The sequence below is a fragment of the Camelus dromedarius genome, chromosome X, assembly GCF_036321535.1.
Source record: "Camelus dromedarius isolate mCamDro1 chromosome X, mCamDro1.pat, whole genome shotgun sequence".
Lineage (NCBI taxonomy): Eukaryota > Metazoa > Chordata > Mammalia > Artiodactyla > Camelidae > Camelus > Camelus dromedarius.
In genome coordinates, this window is record NC_087472.1 from 4,231,012 (window position 1) to 4,254,446 (window position 23,435).

At 49.0% G+C, this 23,435-nt stretch overlaps 1 protein-coding gene across 4 annotated transcripts in view; it reads right to left on the minus strand.

Annotated features, from left to right (window-relative positions):
- Positions 1-23,435, minus strand: part of MAMLD1 (mastermind like domain containing 1) — a 55,791-nt gene that overhangs the window by 19,294 nt on the left and 13,062 nt on the right. For 3 of the 4 annotated variants that reach the window (XM_064482573.1, XM_064482574.1, XM_064482576.1), the window contains exon 2: positions 17,244-18,956. In XM_064482573.1, coding sequence (XP_064338643.1) covers positions 17,244-18,956 — 1,713 coding nt within the window. Of the gene's footprint in view, positions 1-15,215; positions 15,339-17,243; positions 18,957-23,435 lie in introns of all 4 variants that reach the window. The other variant, XM_064482575.1, reaches the window with a different exon arrangement.

Sequence of the window (23,435 nt, forward strand, 5' to 3'; positions counted from 1 at the left end):
GAGTTGGCTGCAGTTGCCAACCTGAGGTTCGGCACCAGTGTGTTGGTTTTTCTGAGGCCTGTCTGTTTCGTCCCTTTGGCACGCGCACCACCGTACACTGTAGGATGTACAGCATAGATTGCTCAATAGCTCTTGGCTGGAATCTGCTCAGTCTGCCTTTTACAGCATCTGTACAACACATGTTTACTGAGCACCTCCCATGATCCAGGCCCTGTGTGTGATAACTTGGGTGGACAAGGTGGAGATGGTCCTGGCCCTTTTAGAGCTGGCACACTCATATAATAGAGAAGCACTTAAACGGGATTTGTAATGAAGGTGCTAAGTGCTCTACCGGAACAATGCCGCTGCGCGCTGGAGAACAAACAGCACGGGGACCCAGCCTGGCCGGGGTGAGGGTTTGATTAGAGGAAGCTTCTTGGGGGAACTGAGCTTTAACGTGACCTGAAGGCCAAAGAGATGTTGGCCAAGTGAGGAGTCCTGGGCAGAAAACCGGCAAAGTTCTCAAATCCATGTTATCTCCATCACATGTTCACCCAGTGCCACTCCTATTCTAAGACTTGATGGATACCCAGATTATGTAAGGAGAATGCTTGCAAAGTGAGGCCTGAGGGTCTGGGTTCTCCCTGGAAAAATGGCTCTTTCTGAAGTCACAGAGTCCACCCCAAGAGCACTGTGCTGCAGTGGATGGGGGCAGGGAAGATGGATGAAGAATCTTCCTATTTCTAATCCTAACTGAATAATTTCAAGAAAGGTGTTAGTCTTCCAGAAGCTGTAAGCCCGCTTGCTGAAAATCTGACGGCAAACCAAAGCTGCGGCTCCAGCATGTTTTCAGCCGTCCACATGGTACAGCAGCGTGGGTCCCATTTACAGAACAATCTGTTGTAAATCCATGTAGAGCAGAAGCGGTGGCTAAGAAAAGTCTGAGTCCTATTGTGAGAATCAGAAGGGCCTGTGGGACTCAGCTACACCAGAGGTTCTCAAAGTGGGGTTCCTTAGGCCAACAGCAACCTGTTAGAAGTGGAAATTTCTGGTCTCCACCCAGACCTACTGAATCAGAAACCCTGGAGGTAGAAGCCAGCCATCGGTACTTAACAAACCTTCCAGGGCACACTCAAGAGAGAACTACTGGTTTAATCCAACCTCTTCATTATCCAGAAGAGGAGACTGAGGCCCAGAGAAGCAAGGAACCCCTGACCCCAGGTCAAGCTTCGCTGTCCCTGTCCAGCAAGGCGTGATGTGCATGCTGGATGCTGGGCCAGTAATCACGGTGTGCTGCTGTCCAACTCTCCCTTTCCAGATGGGAGCTGTTTTTGTTTTTTTTTTTCTTTCCTGTACTTGTGCTCTGTCCCTGCCAAGGTGAGCCCAATGGCCAGAGGTGCCTGGAACATGAGGAGCTAGGCACTGACCAAACTGAGAGGACGGCACATTACCCAGAGTTCCTAGACTGGAGCTGAACCCCTTTGGGGAGAGCATACATAGGCTTCCGGGAGGAGTGAGCATTTCGGGAGGCATATGTATGGGAAGGAGGAAGTGTATAAGTGTGGATGGCTGAAGAGGTCAATTACAGCGAATATAGTTGATTGCTCAGCAGCATCTCATCTTCCGGCTCTTGGCACCTTCTGCAGTTTCCATTCAGGCGGCCCCCTGGGCCCCATGTTGCCTGTATGCTTTGGGGAAACCGGCCTCCATCCAGGGTCGGAGAGGCGGGGCACTGAGCTCCACTTACATGAAGCAGCATAGTAGGCATATGCTCAATTCTGGCCACTCTGCCGAAAATTCCAGGGGCTTTCTGGGAAAGATGCTTCCTTGCTCTTATGACAAGACTTCTAGAATCGACTCTTTTTTCTGCTCCCCTGGATGAGGGCAGGGGGAAGCTTGTAGCCCCTGGAGGTGGGGACGGCGATCGTGTGCCCACCAGGGGGAGCCGGCCCCAGGATGACGCTGATGCTATGCGAGGTCCAATAGACAGCAGGGAAGAAACAGGGTCTTTGGGACACCACTGAGTTGTGGATGTAAAATGCCCCTGAAGTCTGCCCAAGTGCTGGACTTGCACTAACAGGGCTCAGTAAGCTCCCTTTATTGTTTCAGCCAGTGTAAACTGGCTTTTCTGCTACTTGGGACTCAATATATCCTAACTCATAAAGAATCTACCCTGACCACTTAGCCCTTCACATGGTCTGCATCACACCTCAAGACTCATGCTGGAGAACAACCTATCTTTAATGATGAAACCCGGGGCCTGCTGAACTCTGCTGAGCTTTGAGTCATGTTCCTTTAGCCATAGACCAGTTCATTTAAAGAGAATTCTGACACACCTAAACCATCTGTAAAACATGCTCCAGGAAACACATCTAGTGCGGATCCAATCCTGACATCTTGGGCTCCTCATTCAGATCTCAAGTGTGGCACTCAAGCTCTTAAATACTCTATTTTGCATTGGTTGAATGCGATGCACATTTTAGAAGCAATACTCTAGCTTAACAACATTAAGGATTCCTGGATCACATTCAATTCTGATGCAAACTCGAATATGTACTTTGTGGGTTTCTGTGAAGAAAATAATTGACAATCCAAACTGGAATTCATCTATAGAAACAGGCAGTGCGAGCTCCTAAAAGCAATTATGGGCACCAAGCTTCTAAATTTTTAAATCCCCTGATAAGTCTAAGAACATACCAGAAAGTTGAGATTTGATTTCAGAGGTCATAAAGCAAAAAAAGCAAAAAAAATTAAAAACCTGTAAGAGGTGTTGCTGAGTAGGACACTGATGGCTTTAGAAACAATCATGCGGGTTCATTCTCCTCCATCCCTAGTTCAATATTATATCAGAACTTTATCTCCCAGGAGATTTGGTGATACACACAAATCAAGTGCAGGGTTACAGAGAAATACTCAGCCTCCAGGAACCTCTGTTGGGAAGGGAGAGTTACAAGTTGGAGTTGCCTAGACAATGAACTCAGGCAGGGCAGATGGGGGCCGTGGCCACCACCAACGAAAGTGAGATGGAGGGGCAGGAACCAAGCAGTATTGTTGGGAACAAGGGGAGTGAACCTCTCACCCTCCTCTGTGCAGGGCTGATGCACCTGGAGCATTCTGGTCGTCCAGTAAAGACCTACCTATTCGGAGGGCTTCACTCCAATGCCCTGTGCTTCGCTCAGAGGCAAGCAGCCAGCCTAGGGGCAAAGGATGTGGGATGGGAGGAAAGACTCAGCAGGAATGTCACAGTTGTCTTCGAATCTCTGAAGGGCTCTGAAGTCTTGGAGAGTACACTGGACTGCAACGTTGATAAATCTCAAGATTTTTTTAAATTGTTTCAAAAATGGGGCCTGGAGAAGAATTCTAAACTTGAAACTGGATGTCAATCTAGCTCTGACAAGTCACAAGAGTCACAGGCAGATTTCCTGCTTGCAGCAGAGACTTGGCAGATTCTGGTAAGTTCCTGAGGCCACATCATCATTCTGAAATCTGACTGACATAGTTTTATCAAAGGATGGGTCTTCTGTTGCAATCCTGCATTTTGCAGTGTGGGGTGGGGTAACTATAGAGCTTAGAAGAGTGGTACTGCCCACCAGCTGCTGAGGAAAGAGCCAGGCAGAACATATCTATGTGATGCTCGATCTATAGGAGTTCAGAGGGAATCGACAAGGTCCAGGTCATTGCTGGAGGCCACCCTTTCCAATCCCATTCCGCTTTTTTCATCTGTATCAATCTTGAGCTACAACAGTTAAACAGCAGTAGGGGAAATCAGGAGATCTTTCTGGAGGGTGACAGGAAGGAATCTCTTTGTGATGTAATTATTCTGCTAAAGAAGACACTTCTAAATGAAAAGTGAATAGAGCAAATAAAAGAAGCTAACAATATAGCTGTCAAAATGACAAAAACAAACAAAACAAAACAAAATCCCCAAAAGATCATTTCTACTAAGGATATAAAAATCTGTGCTCATGAACTAGTAAAATAAACCTTTTAATTTTTTCTTAAACCAATGGTGGCAGCTTATTGAAATGCAACCAAGTGTTCTTAATAAGTTACATTTTAAGGCTGACAGGAGAGGAACATATGCTGAGCAGCCTTCAAAGTGTGCTCACTAGATACCGTGCTAGTCAAAAAGAAAGAGTGGAGTTATAAATATCCTGTGTGCAAGTGGAGACCACTCATTGCTCTCAGGACTGATTGAAAGCGATTGGGTTATGTTAAGAATATTAGAGCTGCCCCAGAGTGGTGTAAACGAATTTTAATTGGGTTGAAAAAAGCAATCGAATGAGTGGCCTGAATTTCTTGACATGAGAGAAAAAGGCTGGCTTTTTTCAGTCTTGTCTTATATCATGTGCTACTGTCACTGTGGTATGTAAAACGCCAGCCAGAGGTATTGTTTTGCCCTTCTAAAATGCGTGAAACAATCGCTACCACCACGACTGAACAACCAGCACAAATTACCACTGCAGGTGCAAAACTGTGATATTTGTCACAGGTTGCAGAAATTTCATGAATTCAGATAGCGCACTGATAGGATTGTAGGTAGGGTCTGCCCTACTGCCGTAGGCAGACAAGAGCCCCAGATGAACCCGAAAAAGCCTAACGGTCACAGTCAGGGGGTGGGGGCCCTATTTGCAGTGGCAGAGTTCTCCCTTCAGCACAACACAAGAAGCTGAGTCCATCAGTCTCCTAGGCCTTGCAGATCAGGGCTTTCTAGCAATAATTACTCCAAAACACTCAAAACAGTTTCAAGAGCTTAGTTCTCAGAGGCTGGCAGGTACAGTTCATTTCTCGGCTCATTCCTTCTTGCATTCAAAGCTTCCTTGAGCTCACTTTTACAGAGCTGGATTAAACATCTTCCTATGCCTGAGACGCCTGCTATCAAGAAGGGGCACAGGCAAGATGCAAATGACTCTGATTAAAAAATGGACATCACCAGACCCTGAATGGCAGAAGCCAAGGGTCTTGAGAGCTGGGATGTGAGTGGGGATACAGTGACCAGGGTGTTGACTTCCCAAAATTGGTCATTTGGACCAACGGTTGGAGGCCCTTGCTTCCTACTTTGTGTGCCAGTGTTGAGGCTGGTTCTCATTTTTGCTGAGATCCTCAACCTTTTCCAGAACTCTACCCCAGGGCCTAGCAGTAGTCACAGTGGGAGGCTTTGCACAGAAAGCAAGTCCCTAGCGTCGCTCTGTTGGCTCCTGCATTCATCAGCAAACTGTGAGCCATCCTGGTGTTTCCAAGCTTGCAGACGCACTAGGGAACCAATGAAGCCAGCGAGTGGGGTTTCTTACCCCATTCTGGAGCAGAGATAATGTCCCTTCCTGTCTACACTCACTCCTTTCTTCCCCCACCCACATGGTGACATTTCTTCAAAATGCCCAGAAAAGGAGAGAAATTATGATCGATTTATCAGGAAAGTTATTTCTATGCCCAGGAACCTTGCGCCGTGCGTGCTTGCATGTCCCTAGGACATCCAGGGAGCGCAGCCGGCCCACGCAGAACGAGGAAGACGGGCAGCTCAGCTTGCTGCTACCTTGACATCACACATTATTATTATTGAAAAGAAAATACTGCTTTTGACTAGGAGAGGATTAGCAAATGTTTTAAACTTTCATTTTTCTCCTCTTTTTTTTAATTGCGGTTAAACTGACCACTTTAAGTGCATAGTGCAGAGGCATTAAGTGCATTCACAGTGTTGTGCAACCATCCCCACCATCCATCTCCAGGACTTTTTCATCTTCCCAAACTGAAACGCTGTCCCTGTTAGACATTAACTTCCCCTCCCCCTCCCCCGGCCCCAGGCAAGCACCAGTATGCCTTCTGTCTCTAGGAATCTGACTCCTCTCAGTCTCTCATCCGTAATCTGTCCTTCTGTGACTGGCTTACTTCAGTCAGCACCATGTCTTCAAGGTTCATCTATACTGCAACACGTGTTAGAATTTCCTCCCCCCACCCCCGTTTTTTTTTGTTTGTTTGTTTGTTTGTTTTGGCTTTTAAGAAACCCACTTCATTTAGTTAATATAAATAGTTGCTTAAATTGAATTTCCTTCCTTTTTAAGGCTGAATGATATTCCATCGTGTGGCTAGACCGCATTTTGATTATCCATTGTTCTCTCTATGGACACAAGGGTTACTTCCACATTTTGGCCATTGTGAATAACGCTGCTATGAATATTGGTGAAGAGATACCTGTTCAAGACCCTGCTTTCAATTCTTCTGGGTATATACCCAGGAATGGAATTGCTGGGTCACATGGTAATACCACATTTAATTTTTTGAGGACTCACCATACTATTTTTCCACAGTGGCTGTACCATTTTACGTTCCTACTAACAGTGCATATGGTTTCCAATTTGTCCATGTCTCACCAACATTTGGTATTTTCTGTTTTATTTTTAATAATAGCCATCTTAATGGGTGTCAAGATTTTGTTTTTTGAGGACATGAAACTAGAAAGCCATATCTGAGGGCTTTGTCCGTTTACCTTTCCCAGGGCTCATCTTTGAAAGCGTTGCCTGATGGCGGGAAGGAGTCACGGAATCGTTCCTACTCATTCCCACTCCAGGGAGGTCAGGGGGGCCGCCCACACCTTTCAAAGCTTTGCCACATAGAAATAAATAAGCATTAATCAAAATTGCGAATAACAAAAGAATACCATATATCGCTCATACATGGAATCAAAAAAAAAAAAAAGAGGACACTAATGAACTCATCTACGAAACAGAAACAGACTCGCACACATAATAAACAATCTTATGGTTACCAGGGGAAAGGGGGTGGGAAGGGATAAATTTGGGAGTTGGAGATTTGCAAAAGTCCACCACGATATATAAAAATAGATTTAAAAACCCCCAAATCTCTTCAGTATAGCCCAGGGAACTATATTCAGTATCTTGTAATAACCTTTAATGAAAAAGAATATGAAAAGGAATATATGTGTGTATGTGCATGACTGGGACATTGTGCTGTACACCAGAAACAGGCACATTGCAACTGACTATACTTCCATTAAAAAAATTTGGGAATGAGGAGTCCGCTTTCATCTACAGGACCACTGAATCAGCTGGCTTTCGTAAATTCTCTTCACATGCCACCCAGACACGGGCCTGAAAAAAAAATCTGGGCCTCCCCACAACTATGCTCACTTCCACTGCTCAAAAATGGAAGCTGGCTGAACCTGGTGGCATGCTACAGGGGGCGGGGGCAGGGACAGTCAGGTAGAATCTGAGCATTTAGCTTCAAATCCAAAGCTCTCCAAAGCAAAGTAAGAGTTGGAATGGTTTCTGGTGAAGTAGGGCTCTGCCTCTTTCAGGCCTTCAAGGTCACATTTAGGCCAGGACTTCGAGACAATTTGTTGAATTGCCTACCTCCCCTTTCCCAAGCACCTAGCTTCAGTCTCTGAATCAGGATCTGTGGGCTCCATGCCATTCCATGCTGTACGTTCTCTAATCTAACACGCAAATCGGTTAACGTGGGGAGAAGGACCAGAGGAGGGGAGAGATGGAGAAACGCTGCCCCTTTCTTCCACTGTCTTAGAAGCTGTTACTCCACTGGGAGTCAGGAGCCAGGGAAGGCTCCGCTCGGGGCACTGCATGGGCTCTCAGGACTGCCACGCACGTGGGCCTGCAGTGGAGACGTGATAACTTTGGACCTTTACATGGCTTTTCGCTTTCAACCACCTCATTGCTTTGGATGGGAGAGGCTAACACGATAAGCCCTCATCTCACCACAACAAAACACAATCTAACAAACAAAGCAGCTCCTGTCTTTGTGGGCAAGATGCACAAGCTCAAATAAAAACGGAACCCTTTTCAACTCCTTAGGAAGAAGCAGAAACTCTTTCTCTAGGGGGTAGGGGTGGGGTGCTCTCACTGTAGGCGTCCACTGCCCCCTTCAAGCTCCCAGGCAGCCAGGCCAGAGCACACGCACACTGTTGCTCTACGCTGTGGGCCCAGGTCGTGGGAGTTGACAACCCCCAAGGGACAGAAGAGGCTAAAAGTACAAATGGGCTCAGGAGAGGTTTCCATAAATCTGTGCTATGGGGCAATTAATGGATTTAAGAGAGGAAAGCTGGGGAGGGTGCAGGAAGGAGGGGCAGGGATGCAGTCAAGGCCTCTTAGTGCAGATCCCTTGCTGGCCTGGTGGGTCACATCTCTGACCCACATCGCCGCTCTGGCGCCATCCTGCACTCAGCGACAGTGCTAGCTGTAGGCGTTTGGGCCACAGCTGAATGGAGCAGATCCACTGTGACTTTCTATCTGCCCTAGACATTTTTTACATTTTACTAACTTTTCACTTGGGGTCACAACAACTTCACTTTCAAATCTGATGTATGTCTGGAACTGGCCTGTCTCTCCATGCGGTGTTTGACATTTTGGGTTTGTAGATATTCATAAGGAGTTACAGTTTAAAGGAACACTACACAATGATTTATTTCTGTCCTCTTCGACTCTTTGAAAACTGAAATCAGATTTCTTTCCTTGCCTTACAGTGACAAATAAGCAGGTTGTTTCCATGAACTTAGCATAAAAGAATGTATACACTTGGTCTTTAAAATATCTCATTTTGGGTACCCCAACTTCAGCAAAGCTCACTGTTTCTCCAAGGATTTACTATATAGCACAGGGAACTATATTCAACTTCTTGTAATAACACATAATGGAAAAGAATCTGAAAAGAAAATATATATGTGTATATGTGTAACTGAATCGCTTTGCTGTACACATGAAACTAACATTGTAAATCAACTGCATTTCAATAAAAAAAAGTTCATTGTTTCTATTCAGGTATGTTAAGACAAAAGGAACAAACAAAAACATCAAGCAAGGAGGGGAGGGTGTAGCTCAGTGGTGGAGTGCATGCTTAACATGCAAGAGGTCCTGAGTTCAATCCCTGGTACCTCCATTTAAAAAATAAGTAATTAATTAATTAAAATAAAAAACCTAATTACCTCCCTCTTTCCTCAAAAAAATTTTTTAAAAAGTCAAGCAGATTTCTGAAAATAGTTGCCTTTCCAGCTTTCATAAGTCAAATTGTTAAGCAATTATATTCAATATTTTACAATAACCTATCACAAAAAAATGAAAAAAAATGTATAACTGAATCGTTATGCTGTATACCAGAAACTAACACAACATTGTAAATCAACTCTACTTCAATAAAAAAATATAAAGTCTTCTGATCTCTATTATTGAAGCATCTGAATTTTGGGGGGCTTTTTGCATCCGTGTAAATGTTGGTGTTGACCTCATTGAGTGATGGACGATTACTCGGTAAAAAACAATGCTGCCTCATTGCAACGCGACATCTCACCCATTCTTCAGCTTGTGACAGAGACAAAGGTTGGCGTTTAAAAGGTTAGCCTTTGATAGGCAGCTCATTCAAAATTTCCATTTTTTTTGAGAAAGGAACATAGCGTTGAGCCAGAAGATCATTAATGGTACTTAAAAACCAAACAATGACAATGAAAAAAAAAATCGGATTCTTGGTAACCTTAGTACCAAGTTCTGAGCCTATGTTTCCCAAATTCACCAGCCTATGGGGTTTCATTTCCTGGCAATTCAGAATGGTTAAAATAAAACTCGTTTTATTTTAAAAATATGGAGATGTTGGTCCCTAAATTATCAAAATGTATGTTACACTGTATTATAATTGTATTATAACTGTATTATAATTATACATATGTATTCTAATAATTATACATATGTATACTAATTATGTTTCCTCCCAAAACAGCTAAAAAGTGCTTCCCCAAACTAAATAGCTCTTTGCTGCCCAATTTAGAAAGAAAGGAAAAACTAAGCTTGTATGTCCTTCGTCCTTAAATACAAACTAAAGATGCTTATTCAGGAACATGTGGTCCATTCTGTCTGGTAGAGAAGATGCCTGCGGGGCGCAGACCCATAGGCTCTTTGAAACTTGACTCATCTGCCTCATCCTCCCTTAGTGCAGCCCGGAGCTGCCCCCAGAGGCCCCCACTCTTGCATCTCAGCTAGACTAACCTTTGAAATGAAATCTCTGACGCTTCCCACCAGAACTAGGAAAAGACAAACGCAAAGAAACTTCTCTCAGAACACGGGGGAGCGGTGCTGCTCGGCCCAGACACTTACCCTCGAAACAGCAGAAGAATTAAGGGAGCCAGATGAGAGGAGTTGGAAGTCCAAGGTCACAGGCCCTTCCTTGGCAGTTTGTGGTACATCTGGTTCCAAGGGGGTCAAGTATTTTGGCAAGATAACGGTTCTCCCGACTCTTCCTCCAATGGACAATGGAGCCCAAGTAACTTTGACAAGAACAAAGAATTCTCTCTTCCTAACTAACTCGGTTGTATCATTTTTGTTTTCAATGGGAGATCACGGTGTGAAGGGAAAGATTTTAATTTGCAGTGCTAATTGAGACAGCAGTAATGAAACATTCTGCCCTACTGGGCAGCCGAGTCCAGCCTGGGAAATCCAAACCAAAAGGAATCTTGAGTTTAGGCAGAGGTGGTTTTTGGAGGCTCTGGGGGTGGGAGTGAGTAGTGGGGAGGAGGGGGAGGAGAGAGGAGATGGCATCCGTGAAGGGTCAGTGCAGGTGCTCTGCGTGCTATGGCATCCATCTGGGGTCCAGTCTGAGCAAGGTTCCAAAAAAAACCATACAGACAGGAACGCCAATCCCCTAGTGCCAGTGACCCTGGCGGCACAAGAGCTGGGCAGACAGGAACGCCAATCCCCTAGTGCCAGTGACCTAGCCGAGCCAGCGTCCCTGGCGGCACAAGCGCTGGGCGGCCGGCAAGGCTGACCCTCACTCTCTTGCTCTCCCTCAGGTTCGTTCTCTCCGCCTGTCAGCAGCAGGCCCTCTGGATCTAGAAACCGCAGGCAGCCTTCAGCCGGCTGCAGGCGGCGGGGTTGGGGTTCAGCTGGCTGCAGACAGAATTGGGCTGCTCCCTCTGCCCTCCTCTGCCCACTTGAAGTTGTCCTGGGGCCCGTTTTCTACTCAGCATTCTCGTGGGGATGGTGCAGCCCCCACGTAGCTCCTGGCACGTCTGCTCTTTGTGCTTGCAGAACAGTCAGAGTTCTCCCCTCCCCACTGGCCAGGGCGCTCAGGAAGCTGCAGCCTGGTTCACCTGCTCTGGTCCTTTCTGGGATCACCAATTGGGGTCCACCACTTGCCCTCTCCTCGGCCACCTGGCAGAGGTCCTCCCTGACACCTCGCCTGTGGAGGGTACTCCCTGACCCTTCTCTGCAAGCCACAACCACTGCTGGGAGCTGGAGAGGAGCCTGGACACCGAGGTAGTCTCCACTGAGTGACTGGTGTTCCGAGTTTTAAGAGTCTTCCAGGAACAGTGGTAGCATTCTTGTGTGCCAGGCCCTATGCCAAGCACTTTTACCTCATCTCGTTGAAGCCTCCCAGCAACCCCATTCGATAGGTATATTAGTATCTCCACTTTATAGACGGGGAGACTGAGGCCCAGAGAGGGGAAATACCATGCCAAAGGAAAAGGTGGCATAGCTGGGATTTAAACTCAAGTAATCCAAAGCCTGGGTTCTCTCTCTCTCCTTTTTAATTGACCTATAATCAGTCTGCAATGTTGTGTCAATTTCTGGTGTACAGCATCATGTTTCAGTCATACATGTACATACACATATTCCTTTTTATTTTCCTTTTCACTATATGTTACTACAAGATATTGAATATAGTTCCCTGTGCTATACAGTATAAATTTGTTGTTTATCTGTTTTATATATAGTAGTATCTACAAATCTCAAAATTCCAATTTATAACTCCCCACCCTCTTCCCACTTCCCCTCCATAACCATAAGGTTGTTTTCTATGTCTGTGAGTCTGTTTCAGTTTTATAAATAAATTCATTTGTTTTTGGTTTTTTTTCTTTCTAAGTCCTCATATGAGTGATAGCATGTGGTATTTTTCTTTCTCTTTCTGGCTTACTTCACTTAGAATGACATTCTCCAGGGACATCCACGTTGCTGCAAATGGCATTATTTTATTCTTTTTTTATGGCTGAAAAGTATTCCATTGCATAAATAGATCACAGCTTCTTTATCAAGTCATCTGTCAATGGACATTTAGGTTGTTTCCATGTGTTGGCTATTGTAAACAGTGCTGCTATGAACATTGAGGTGCATGAATCTTTTTGAATTAGAGTTCCTTTTGGATATATACCCAGGAGTGGGATTACTGGATCATATGGTAAGTCTATTCTCAGTTTTTGAGGACTCTCCATACTGTGTTACATAATGGCTACACTAAAGTACATTCTAAAGCCTGAGCTCTCTTGAACTGAGCCTCCAGCCCAGCCCTGGGGCCCTCAGCCTACTAAGGCCCAAGGCCCAAGGGCCAAGGCCTCAGTGTCCCTTGGGTCTTGGGAATGCTGTACTTGGGAGGGTTCAGTCCCCAGGAACAAGACAAACCCGAGGGCGAAGGTGACAAGAGTGATTCCCCAAGGTCCCATTTCAGATTGAGGTGCCCAGACTCCCTGTACAGGCCCAGCCCCTCCAGGAAGGCAGATGGCAAGTGCTCCTGATTAGCCCCCGGCCTCCACAGTTGCTGGGTGTCCACCGAGGCCTAAGCAAAGGAGGCAGGAGGCTTAGCGTTAAAGGCAGAAAGCATAGCAAACCCAGGAGAGGCCTATTCCAGCCTTCCCCAAGGCAGGTTCCAGTCTCTTCTCTTGCCCCTCTCAAAATCTGTCCAAACAGTATCACAGCCCTCTTTGGTCTTATTTCTCTGCAGCTGCTCTCCTCCCCCAGCACTTGCCTCAAGGATCAACTTTCAGGCTTTTTTGTTTTTATTCCAACTGGCCATCATCCACACGTCCCTCCTCCCTAGGATGCTGCCCTCCCAGCTCTGCAACCGCACATGCGCCAAGGATGCTCTTGCTGCCTCTTGCCACCCCTACTCTTCCAGGGTACCACTCCTATCTCCTTGATGGAACCATTTTTGTCTTTGAGCAAATGTTAGTTCCATCAGCCAGGGACTGCTGGCAAAATTGAAGTCTTAACCCTGATTTGCACAATACTCTAAGGTATCTTCAACAGTCTTCCGGGAGAAGGGGCATTAAATTCTGGAAACAAAATTCATTTTGCCTCACTTTGATTAAAAACAAAGAGCAGTCACTCAGCGTTGGGAGTAGGATGGGGAATACAGTAAGGAGATTTGGGACTGCTGAAATTCAACACACCAGGGCTGGTGTCATGACTCCAGAAAGAGTCCCATAATAATTTGAGGTCCACATCCTTTATCTGTAATTTTAAGGCCAAAAAGCTCTGAAAGCCTATATATGTGCATATGTATATTTATAAATTTGGTGCCAAGATTTATTGGAGGGGCAAAACTTGACCTGGGTTTAAATATTCAGATTTCTCTGCAAAAATAATAAAAGACTGCCCCAGATGCCACTGGAGAGTTGTGTGGTGTTTGGTATACGCACCATATTACCTTTCAAAAGTCCCCAAAGTTCTGAATTTGGAAACACATCTGACCCCAGCGGTTTCAGATCCAAGGCCGGGATCCCACACTAGCCCTGGCTGAGTGTGTGGAGGGCAGGGCTCTGAGTGGTATCAGTTTAGCATCTCCTGTCTTCCAGTCCCCTAAGAGATGGGGTCCGCAGGCTCAGCTGAGGCTCAGGGAGGTTAAGTGACATTTCTCCTGGTACACTGCCTGGTCAGTGTTGGTGTCCAGACTTGAACCCTACTCTGGCTGCCTCCTGAACGGCTGACAGACTGAACGGCTGCCCTGGCACCAGATGGCATTTTATTTACCTTTGACCTTCAGTGTAAGCAAGCAGTCCACTGAAACCAGATCGTTCACTTAACGAGGAACGTGAAATTCCCCAAACTGAGACAGACTAGTCTGCAAACAAGAACTAGCTCCTATAGACAGCTGGACTGGACAGTTCTGCTCACCCAAGAGTTGGTTTCTCATGTTATATTTAGAAATTCCCCTTTAGGAAAACTAAGATCTGGATTAAAATGAATGCCCAGTCCTTCTGCGGTAACCACCACCAACCATGGAGGTGCAACGAGACAGTCCACGCCAAATAGGAGGTACTAGTGTTTTCTGAGGTTCAGCTTGGCCATCAGTAAAACTTGACAAGTTCACCCTGTTAGAAGCAAGAATCATGGACTTCATCACCACGGGGACTGCTGTCTGTCCTTCCACGGGTGACCTGACTCTTGCCTCAAACACTTACCTCTTCCTTTCTCTGGTACTCTCCTGTACAAGTGACCAGAGCTGAGTTCTTAGGCCTTAAAGTGAATGTGGAGAGGCCATGAGAAGGGCAGCGGAGCTGCTGCTGAGCCCGTGTGGAGGCCTGCTTGGTGCACTTCAGCTAGAAGAACTCCGTGCACAGAGCAGGCTGCTGGGCGGTGGGGTGGGGCCAGGGTGCAAGCACGAGGTGGGTGTCCCAGCCATCTGGCTGGGCCAAGACGGCTCTGACCCCTTTCCCACCAGGCCCGGGGATGTCTAGGCGGGACAGGTCCTAGAACAAGAAAAGCCCACAAGGCCCCACGACTCTTGTCCATCTCCCAGCAGGCATGGGGTCTGCAGAAAATGCTGCTCATACTCTGTCCCAACACTGCACTAGTTTTGAGGGCCACCTCTTAGCCCCCAGAAAACAGATCTGGAGGCTCAGGGCCAGGAGGTAGTCACAGTGATCACAAACTTGCATTGGCAAGTTTTGTGCCCTGTTTGAAGTGCTTTAGTGGCACTGGTGCATTTAATCCTCAAACAACCTAGCATCAACCCCAGTTCGGAGACAAGGCAATAGTTAGGAGGTTATGAATGTGGGCTCTGTAGCCAGACTCCCTGCCCTGGCCCTGACTTGCTGTGTGACCTTGGGCAACTCTGGTGACTTCTCTGTGCCTCAGTCTTCTCGGCTTTAAAGAGAATGATAACAGCCCCTACCTCTGAGGATTAAGATGAGAAAAGGCAGGTGAAATACTGAATTGCCCACTCAGGCCGTGGGCACCAGCCAGTGCTGGCTGGGAAGGCAGTTCTTGGCAGCAACAGCATCCCATTTGGGGAGCCTGGCCTTTTGCCTCTGTCAGCGGAGGTCACCCGAGCCTTTTCTCTCCTAGCCTCACGGAGCTTGGCTGCTTGCTCCTTCTCCTGAACATTTCCTCCAGCCCCACCTTGGGAATCGGTCGCGTGTGATTTTCACGACCCCAGTTATTAAGGATTCTCCCTGTGAGTCAGGCTACGCATGTTCCCCACTGAAGACAAAAGAAACCAAAAAGGCTCACAATGTTAGATGCTGACACGTCTCCAGGCTGAGGATCTTGCCTGCTAGGGTAAGAGTTCCAGGGCTGATGCTGGCGCTCCCCCGAGCCAGCCGCAGAAGTCCACGAAAACAGATGGCAACAAGCCTATAACAAAATCAAACCAAAGTGCTCCTGAACTGTGGACAAGGGCCTGCCGCACACCCTGGCCCCTCCCCACAGGAGCTCTGCTTGCTGTGTGCGTCCATCGAAGGACCAGTCCTTGGTGCGGAGCCCTCAGCTTGGCTATGCTGCATGAAACCTGGATGAAAAAGATATGGCCTCTCTCCTCTGGGGACTGCCACAGTCATGGTCATCCAGGGCCCTCAAAAGAGACGTGCTCCCTGTGGGCTACGTCCCCAGCCAAGCACTTGATGGAGGCAGAGCGGGAGCCAGAAGTACCGAGGATGGTTAGGGGAAAGCTTCCTGGGAAGAAGCGTGCCTAAGCCTTGGGAACTGTAAGAGTGGGACAGGGGAGGAAAGGAGGGCAGGGAAGGCCAGACACAGGCAACAGCGGGAGTCAAGGCCGAGAGCGCAGGGTGGGCCGGGAGCTGCAAGCACTTCAGGGCCCAGAGAAGAGTGCGTCTAAGGAGGTAGATGGAGCCAGCTTACGGGCCTCCAGAAACTTCTGAGCAAGTGTGAACATGATCAGGTTTGTGTTACAGAAAAGTAATGCTTAGGAGTAATGGGTGGTTTGCTGGGGAAACTAGTTTGAGTCAACTGTATGAGTTCAGATGAAGAATCAGGAGGACCTGAACTTGGGCAGACCCTGCTTCCTGGTATTCTCCTGGAGTCCCTTTCATGCGTTCGTCTAATGAACAGACTATACAGCACAGGTGACGCGATGTCACTTTCAAGACTAGGTTATAAAGACAGTGAATTCTGAGTTGCTGGCACATTCTCTCTTGCTCGCTCTGTTGAAGCCAGCTGTCATCTTGTGAGATGCTCTAAGAGGCCCACATGGCAAGGAACCAAGGGAGGCCTCTGGCCAACAGCTCATGAGGAACTGAGGCTTCAGTCCAGTAACCTGCAAGGAACTGCTTCCTGCCAACAACTACAGGAGTGAGTTTGGAAGCAAATCTTTGTGAGAGACTTGGGGCCAGAAGACACAGCTAAGTTGTGCTGGGATTCCCAACCCACAGAAACTGTGAAGTAATATATGTGTGTTGTTTTAAGCAGATGTTTTGGGGTAATTTGTTACGCAGCAACAGACAACGAATACAGGCAGGGATCTGAGCAATGAAAAGTGGGAACTGTGCTAGACACCACCCGGGGAGAAGTCACTGAACTGAGTGAATGATGAAACTGTAGGAGATGAGGGACAGGGAGAAGTCACAGGGATCCTGAGAACACGGTCTCTGGAGCAACACCTCCCGCCTTCAAGCTCCTGCTCCACCTCCTGCTAACTGTGTGACCCTGGGCAAGTCATTTCGACTCTCTGAGCCTCAGTTTCTTTGTATGTGAAATGGAGGTGGTAAGAGTCACCACCTGACACGTCTCTGTCCTTTTCATTTTGGACCTGCCTCAGCACCCAGGGCAGTGATGCCCTGCACGCTCGAGCTGCCCAGCAGACGTTCGCGGTGGCATTTCTAGAAGGCTCAGTGTGCTGCCTCACGCCAGCAGGGACAAGACTGAAGTACTTCGGTGCAATTTCCTTGCATCCTGTGAAGCCTTCACTAGTCCTGGGTGAGGGAAGAGTGCCTCGCCGCCCAGTGCAGGGGAAGGCAGTACTGGGCCTTCTGCTTTGTCTGCCCTGGTTCCTTGCCTTGGACAGCACTTTCCTCCCAGGGAAGTTAAGTGACCTGTGTGCGAACTAAGCCATCCCCTTGGCCTCACGAATACTGCTCTTCTACCATGCAGTATCAGCTGGCTTAAATCGACTTTTCTGGAGCCCAGTCCCTTCTCAGAGAGGACTCCAGCCTGGATTTGCCTCCAGAGCCAGCTGTCAGTAGCACAAGGCACGGTGCTTATTTCCAAAACAAAGGGGCGCAACTAGAGATGAAATGGGCTTACCTGTCTGGGCAGAGAAGGCATGGCCTCCGAGGCCACCGACCGCGGAAAGCGCTGCGGCTGCTGCATCATCTGCTGCAGAAGGAACGAAGACTGGTCAGGCTGCTGCGGCAGCCGCAAGGTGGCCGTGGCCGTGGATGAGGCCGTGGCTGAAGAGGCCTGGGTCAGCGTCGGCTGCTGCAGGTAGTGGAGCAGGGACGGCTGCCGGGACGCGGCAGGCACGGAGGGTGTCTTCTGGGGGCCCGGCTCAGAGAGGAAGTGGGACAAGGGCTTGGTGTTGCCAAAAGTAAATGGCTCCGGGGCTCCTGGGCCGGGGCTGGTCAGCCCCTGCTGCATGATCATGCTCAGGGTTTTGGGCGAGTGGGTGGCCATGGGCTTGAAGATGCTGTTGGCTTGCTGCTGCTGCGGCGGCGGCAGTGGCGGCGGCTGGCTGAGCGGATTGCTGGTGGGCGTGAGGCTGCGGATCAGGGAGCACTGCGGCGAGAAAGACTGCTGGGGCAGGCCTGGGCTGGACAGCTTCTCCGGCCGGTAGGGGGTGGCGGGCCCCGGGGTGCTGGTGGGCAGAGCAGACATCAGGTGCCCTTGAGGGTTTTTGATGGTGGATGACACCAGGTTGGCGAGAATGGAGCTCTGCGGGCTGAACTGCGGCTGCTGATGGAGAGCAGGGCTGGGGAGCTTCTCGGGAGCGTAGGGCAGGGTGGGCCCGAGGGCAGTGCTGCTGCTGGGCGCCACGCTGGAGAGTAAGGCATTGGGAGAGCCTTGGAGGGCGCTCCCCGGCAGGCTGCTAGACGACATGCAGGACACCATGAGGCTTGGGGAGCTGAAGGGCTGCGGCGGGTGTGGCGATGGCACAGGACGGTAAGGTGGGGAGAGGCCTGGAGGTGGCAGGCCAGGCCAGCTGGTGGTGGGGCCCGGCTGCTTTGTAGTGGATCCCTGCTTGCTGGCGGCCAGCGCCTTCAGCTGGTGGGCGTGATGCCACTGAGGCACTGGGAGCGGGGGCAGAGCAGCAGGGAGCATGGCCTGGGCCTGCTTCTTGGCCTGGGTGCCCAAAGAACTGGGTGAGACCATCTGCTTACCAGTGGCGGGAATCACATAGCTGATCCCTGCCGAGGAGGGCGGGATCTGAAGCGACACACTGGTGACCTGGCTGCAACTAGAGGCAAACTCCTTGCTGGAACCGAGGCTCTCCAAGGGTGGCATCTGAACTGAAGGCGGCTTGGGTGTCATGCCAAGGGTTGCTGGGGGGTGATCTAAGATCAGTGGTTCTTCCGGCTTGCTCCCCAGGATTTTCTCCAGATCGAGCTCACTCGGAGAAGGTTCTTGAATTCTGGTTAGCTCCTCCAGCAGATCTTGAAGCTCCTGGTCCACAGCCGGCATGCTGTTGGTTTTGTCATAGTAAGGAAGAGGGGGTCCTTTCAGGCTCATTTCTGCTGTCGGTGGCACCACAAATGGTGAACCCATGACGCTGCCGTTCATGGGATTATTTTCCAGAAGTAACGAATGGCCAGCTGCTCCCATAGCTGCAGGGCTAGGGTTCATGGCTAGCGCAGGAACCTGCAGCTCTGCACAGGAGGTGCTGGGATGGGCACCTGAGCCCATAGAAAGTGTGACATCTTCAAGGCAAGGTCTTTTGATTTTATTAGGGTAACCCCCGTCAGCCATGCCTGAAAGCTGGAAATTATCTCCTTCCTGTCTCCTCTTAATGGTTCCCTGTGGCTGGAATAGAAAAGAGAAGAGGGAAGGAGAACCAGAGAGAGAGAGAGAAAGAGAGAGAGAAACGTTTATAAAGGCTTGGCACTTTAAAGCTACTGAACAGTAAACTTGCAAGATAAAACAGATCTCTCAGTTTTAAGACTTACAGTTGTCACAACTATACAATACAGCCTATCTTTAGAACCATGATGCTTGTTTCTTTGTTGCTGTGCTTCATTTTCACTGTCTTGTTCCATTCCAAATAAAGCATGATGCTGTCTGTATACCAAACACTACAGAAAGTCACGCAAACGATCTTCTCTGCCCACTTGAAGGAGCGTTCAGTACAGTTCTGCACAAGGCATGGAATGAACTGTGCTGCTCCAGGCAGACACTGGAAAGCAAAGTAGAAGCAGCTAAGAGAGTTTCAATCCCCACTGTCTACAGAGATCCTGCTTTTTTAAAAAAAAAGCAAAAGCAGAACATAGACTTTTAGGCTGCCTCCCTGTCTTGGTTAAAGGCTGCAGTGAGAAAATGGGATACAGCAGAGACTGCCAGGGAAAGAAGTAGACCTGGGTGTGTACTTTTGGGCAGCTGTCTGAGAGACACTGTTTAGAGGATAACACAAGTTGCAAAACACTCATTGTAGCATGCTGCCATTTATCTGGACAGACACACACACACACACACACACACACACACACACACACTGTGAGCATACAAAAACACCTTGGAAGAACCTAGATGCAACTGTTTGGAGTAGTCCTCTCCTGGGGATGACTGCCAACTCCCTTTCTATTCTCTACATTTTTGTATTGCTTGTTTGTTTTGAATGAGAAGGACTTGTAATCCAAAAAAAAATGTATAAAGCTATCTAAGAAATTCCTCTGTGCAGATGCATCCTCAGCTGGGGGAGACAGGAAAAAACAGGAAAAGGTCCCAATCTGTGATCTGCACTTAGGGGAGTGGCCCACCATGTATAAAAGAGTAGCCTTCAGGAACAGAGTAAAGAAGTTAGGACGGCAGTATTTCCTACTCTTTCAAGGCTTTAGGCTGTCACCTGTGGCTGTCGTGTTAGTGACCATGACCTGCAAGTAAAGGGAAAAGGGAGTGGAGTGGAGGGATGCGTGTGGGAAGAGAGGAGCACGGATACATTTCTCTTGAAATGCTTTTTCATGTAAGAAACCTCTTTCTAGCTTTGGAAGTCTTACTGGGACATCCAGTGCTGATCTTCCAATGTCCCCTGATGTTTGGCTCGCTGGAGGGTCGGCGCGTGCATGGGGGCCACCTGCTAGCATGACAGTGGTCATGACTGATTTGCAATAGACAGCCAGGTTGAGAACTGCTGGCCCAGAGCATGGGTGGGGGCAGGGTGGCTTAGGGCCCTGGTTCCGAGGCAGATGCAAGTAGGTCTTGGTCTTGACACATCATCTCTCTGAGTCCCAGTTTCTTCACTTGTAAAATGAGCATAATTTTACTTCTCATCTCAGGATGCTGCTCAGACCATGAAGTGAAACGGGGCAGATTCCCTGACACCTAGTAGATCCTCATTAACTGGTAGCCGGCATTACAAAGGGTGGATCTGGAAGTGCTCTGGAGTCCAACTTCGTCCTTGAAAGACAGGGACCCTGAGACCCAGGGATGGGCAGGGCCTGGCCTGAGTGGCTCAGCCAGAGGGCCCCAGGGCCCAGGCAGACGCGGGGCCCACCATCACCACTCAGCTGCCTCCTGAGCCACAGCCTTCACCTGCCCTGGCGGCAGCCCACTGACTGCCCCGTCCGGGCAGGACGGGCTCCCCCACTCTAAGTTGGGGGGGCTTGGCCTACTCTGCCTTTTCTTTTGTGATGTCTGCCAACTAGGTAATGGCACTGCGAGGACCAGCTCTGCCAGCAAACTCATCTGAGGCCTGATGACCAAGTAGGGGGCAGGAATGGGTTGAGGGGGTACAGCAGGCATCAGAAGAGTCCTCTCCAGTCTCCTGCTCCACCCTCGCACCCAGGAGTGCTTGCTATGTAGTTGGCCCACAGCGGGTGCTCAGTAAACAGCAGCCGAAGGAATCAATGGACCAACGAACACAAGCGACCCAGTACACAGCAAGCTCTGCCATGTGTTTTCCCGGCAGTTCACTCCATCAATGGCGGGCCACAGACAAGTCCCAATGAGTTTGAAGAAATACAATATACTGAAAATAGGAATGTCTACAATAGATCAGTAAGGAATGACTAAGAGTAGGCTTTACGTAGGATCCCCAGCAGGGAGTCTGAGTTGGCGATGGCAGGGCCGGCTGCGCTGTTCGTGATGTCTTGGACTCAGAGCAGGTTTAATGCCAGTGAAGACTGTGTAGGACCAGCCGAGGGGGAGGATGGGGTTGTGGGGAGGGAAGGAAGGAAGAGAGGAAGGGAGGGCAGGGGCTGTGAGTTGCAATGGCTCGGAATCCCTCACAGATTTTGGGGGTTCCCAGGGCTTTCATTTAATTGTTGGTCTGCCATTAACCTGTTAGGACTAAGGTGGAAGAAGGTGAACCTGGGATGCTAAAGTTAATATTGGGAACCACTGGCAAAGGAAAGGGGTCTCCAGCTCTCTGAAATGAGAGTATGTGCACACATGACTTTTCAGGCACCCACTGAGTACCGCCAAGCCAATGTTCCCCACTCAGTTCCAATTCTGGAACCCAACTGGGCCCTCAACACCAGTGTGGACCCCGGGATGCCCTTGCGAGGTGTTGAGGTTCCGTCCCACGCTCGTGGATCGGATCTTCAGGAGTGGGGGCTGCCCAGCCTGTCCGTGGACGCCATTGGTGCTCGCTTCTGACAGCTTTGGGAGGATGCTTAATCAGGGGGCCCGGCTGGCCTTGCTGTCCCTGGGGGTGGGCTGCAGTCCCAGCAGCAGGACAGGCAGGAGCCTCTTCCTAGCTTTCGTTTTCCAACAGACCTACATGAGACTCTGCTTCACTGGAGGCCACGGCTCGACATTTCGGGTTTTACGGTGAGAATTTCCAACAGTTCACCTAAAGCACCCTGGCCGAATGGCCAGAGCCCCAGCCAAGCCTAAATGAGCTGAGGGAAGGCGGCTGTGTTTACACGGAAGTACTCAGCCTTGCTACAACAGCACCTGCTGCCAGCGGGCATCCGCGAGGTGTGGAGATCTCCTAGCTGGCTAATTTCGCCCCTGGATCCAGGCTCCGCTCAGCACCTCCTCCTGTGCAGTTCCCTGACTTATGACTCATCACAATTGTGAGAAGCCAGCCAGGGGCTTTCCCCGATGCTGGTACCACACTGGCGTCCCCGCCGGGTCACCTGGGCCTGTGGATGCTGCTGCTGAGGTCGGCCTGGGGGCATGGCATGTTTGACTGAACCTGTGGCCACCATTCTAGATCAACTGCAGCAGAGAGCTTGCTACTCTGGAATGACTTCCCCTCTCAACATCATGTTGGGGACAGTAGGTCCTCACCAAACTTCTAGAACCTTCTAAACATTTCTACCTAGGTGCCATTTTCCAGTCTCTGTGGACTCTGTGACAGCAAGCTATTGGTCCCAGTCACCAGCCAGCCCCTACTTCCTCCAGGCCTTGTATTACACAGGCCCCTGACCATTCACTGTGAGAACATTTTTTTTTTTAACAATAAGTGAATCAGTAGACACTAGCAGGATTTCTAGAGAATACATCCCAACCATCCCTGTTCACAGAAAAAAGAATGGGTTGTGATGTCATTACACAGCTAGTTAGGGGCTAACAGCAACACTAGACCCCGGGAGGCCCAGTTCCTGGCCTGAGCCTTCACAGGTCCGACCTTTGGTGGTGGGGGGGGGGGAGAAGTGAGGGACGGTGCCCTGGCGTCTTTTAGACAGGAATGACTTTATCTCCATCCACCAGTGCCTGCCGAGTCCCATTTCATAATTGGGCAGACAAAGCCACCAATGTGATCCCCACGACCTTATAAACATTCATTAAAATGCATGTCAAAGCATGTGATGCCTTCCCCACCCCCTAAATAATAAGAAAACAAAGGCAACCCTTCTGATAGGGGCCAAGTTCAGCTCTGAAGTCAACATTATTTCTGGTTCTGTCTGAACAGTGACAGATAGCAATTCTTCCCTTTCTACATTTTTTAGTTCAGAATGGCAAAAAGGGCAAAGATTTCTTGGAAAAGGTCTAGATTGTAAGAGTCCGGGCTCATAAAGTGGGCATAATGAATATAAAGAATGCAACATACATATATGTTATATAGTTATATATATACTCTTTCCAATGAAGTCTGGAAGGCTGCTCTAAACACTTAATTTTGGACACTCCAGCTGGAGGGTTAACACGGACACCTGTAAAAGACCAGCAAGAATAGGCACACGTCCCACTGGGTAAGACTGTGGGAGGCTGACAGTAGCCGGGAGAGATCAGCTCAGGGAGTTTCAGCTTCCCTCCAGAGGCCCCTGGGCAAACATTGTCAAAAAGCTGGAAATGGCCTGGGGTATAGTCCATCTCCCCCTTCCTCCTCCACTAGCGCCC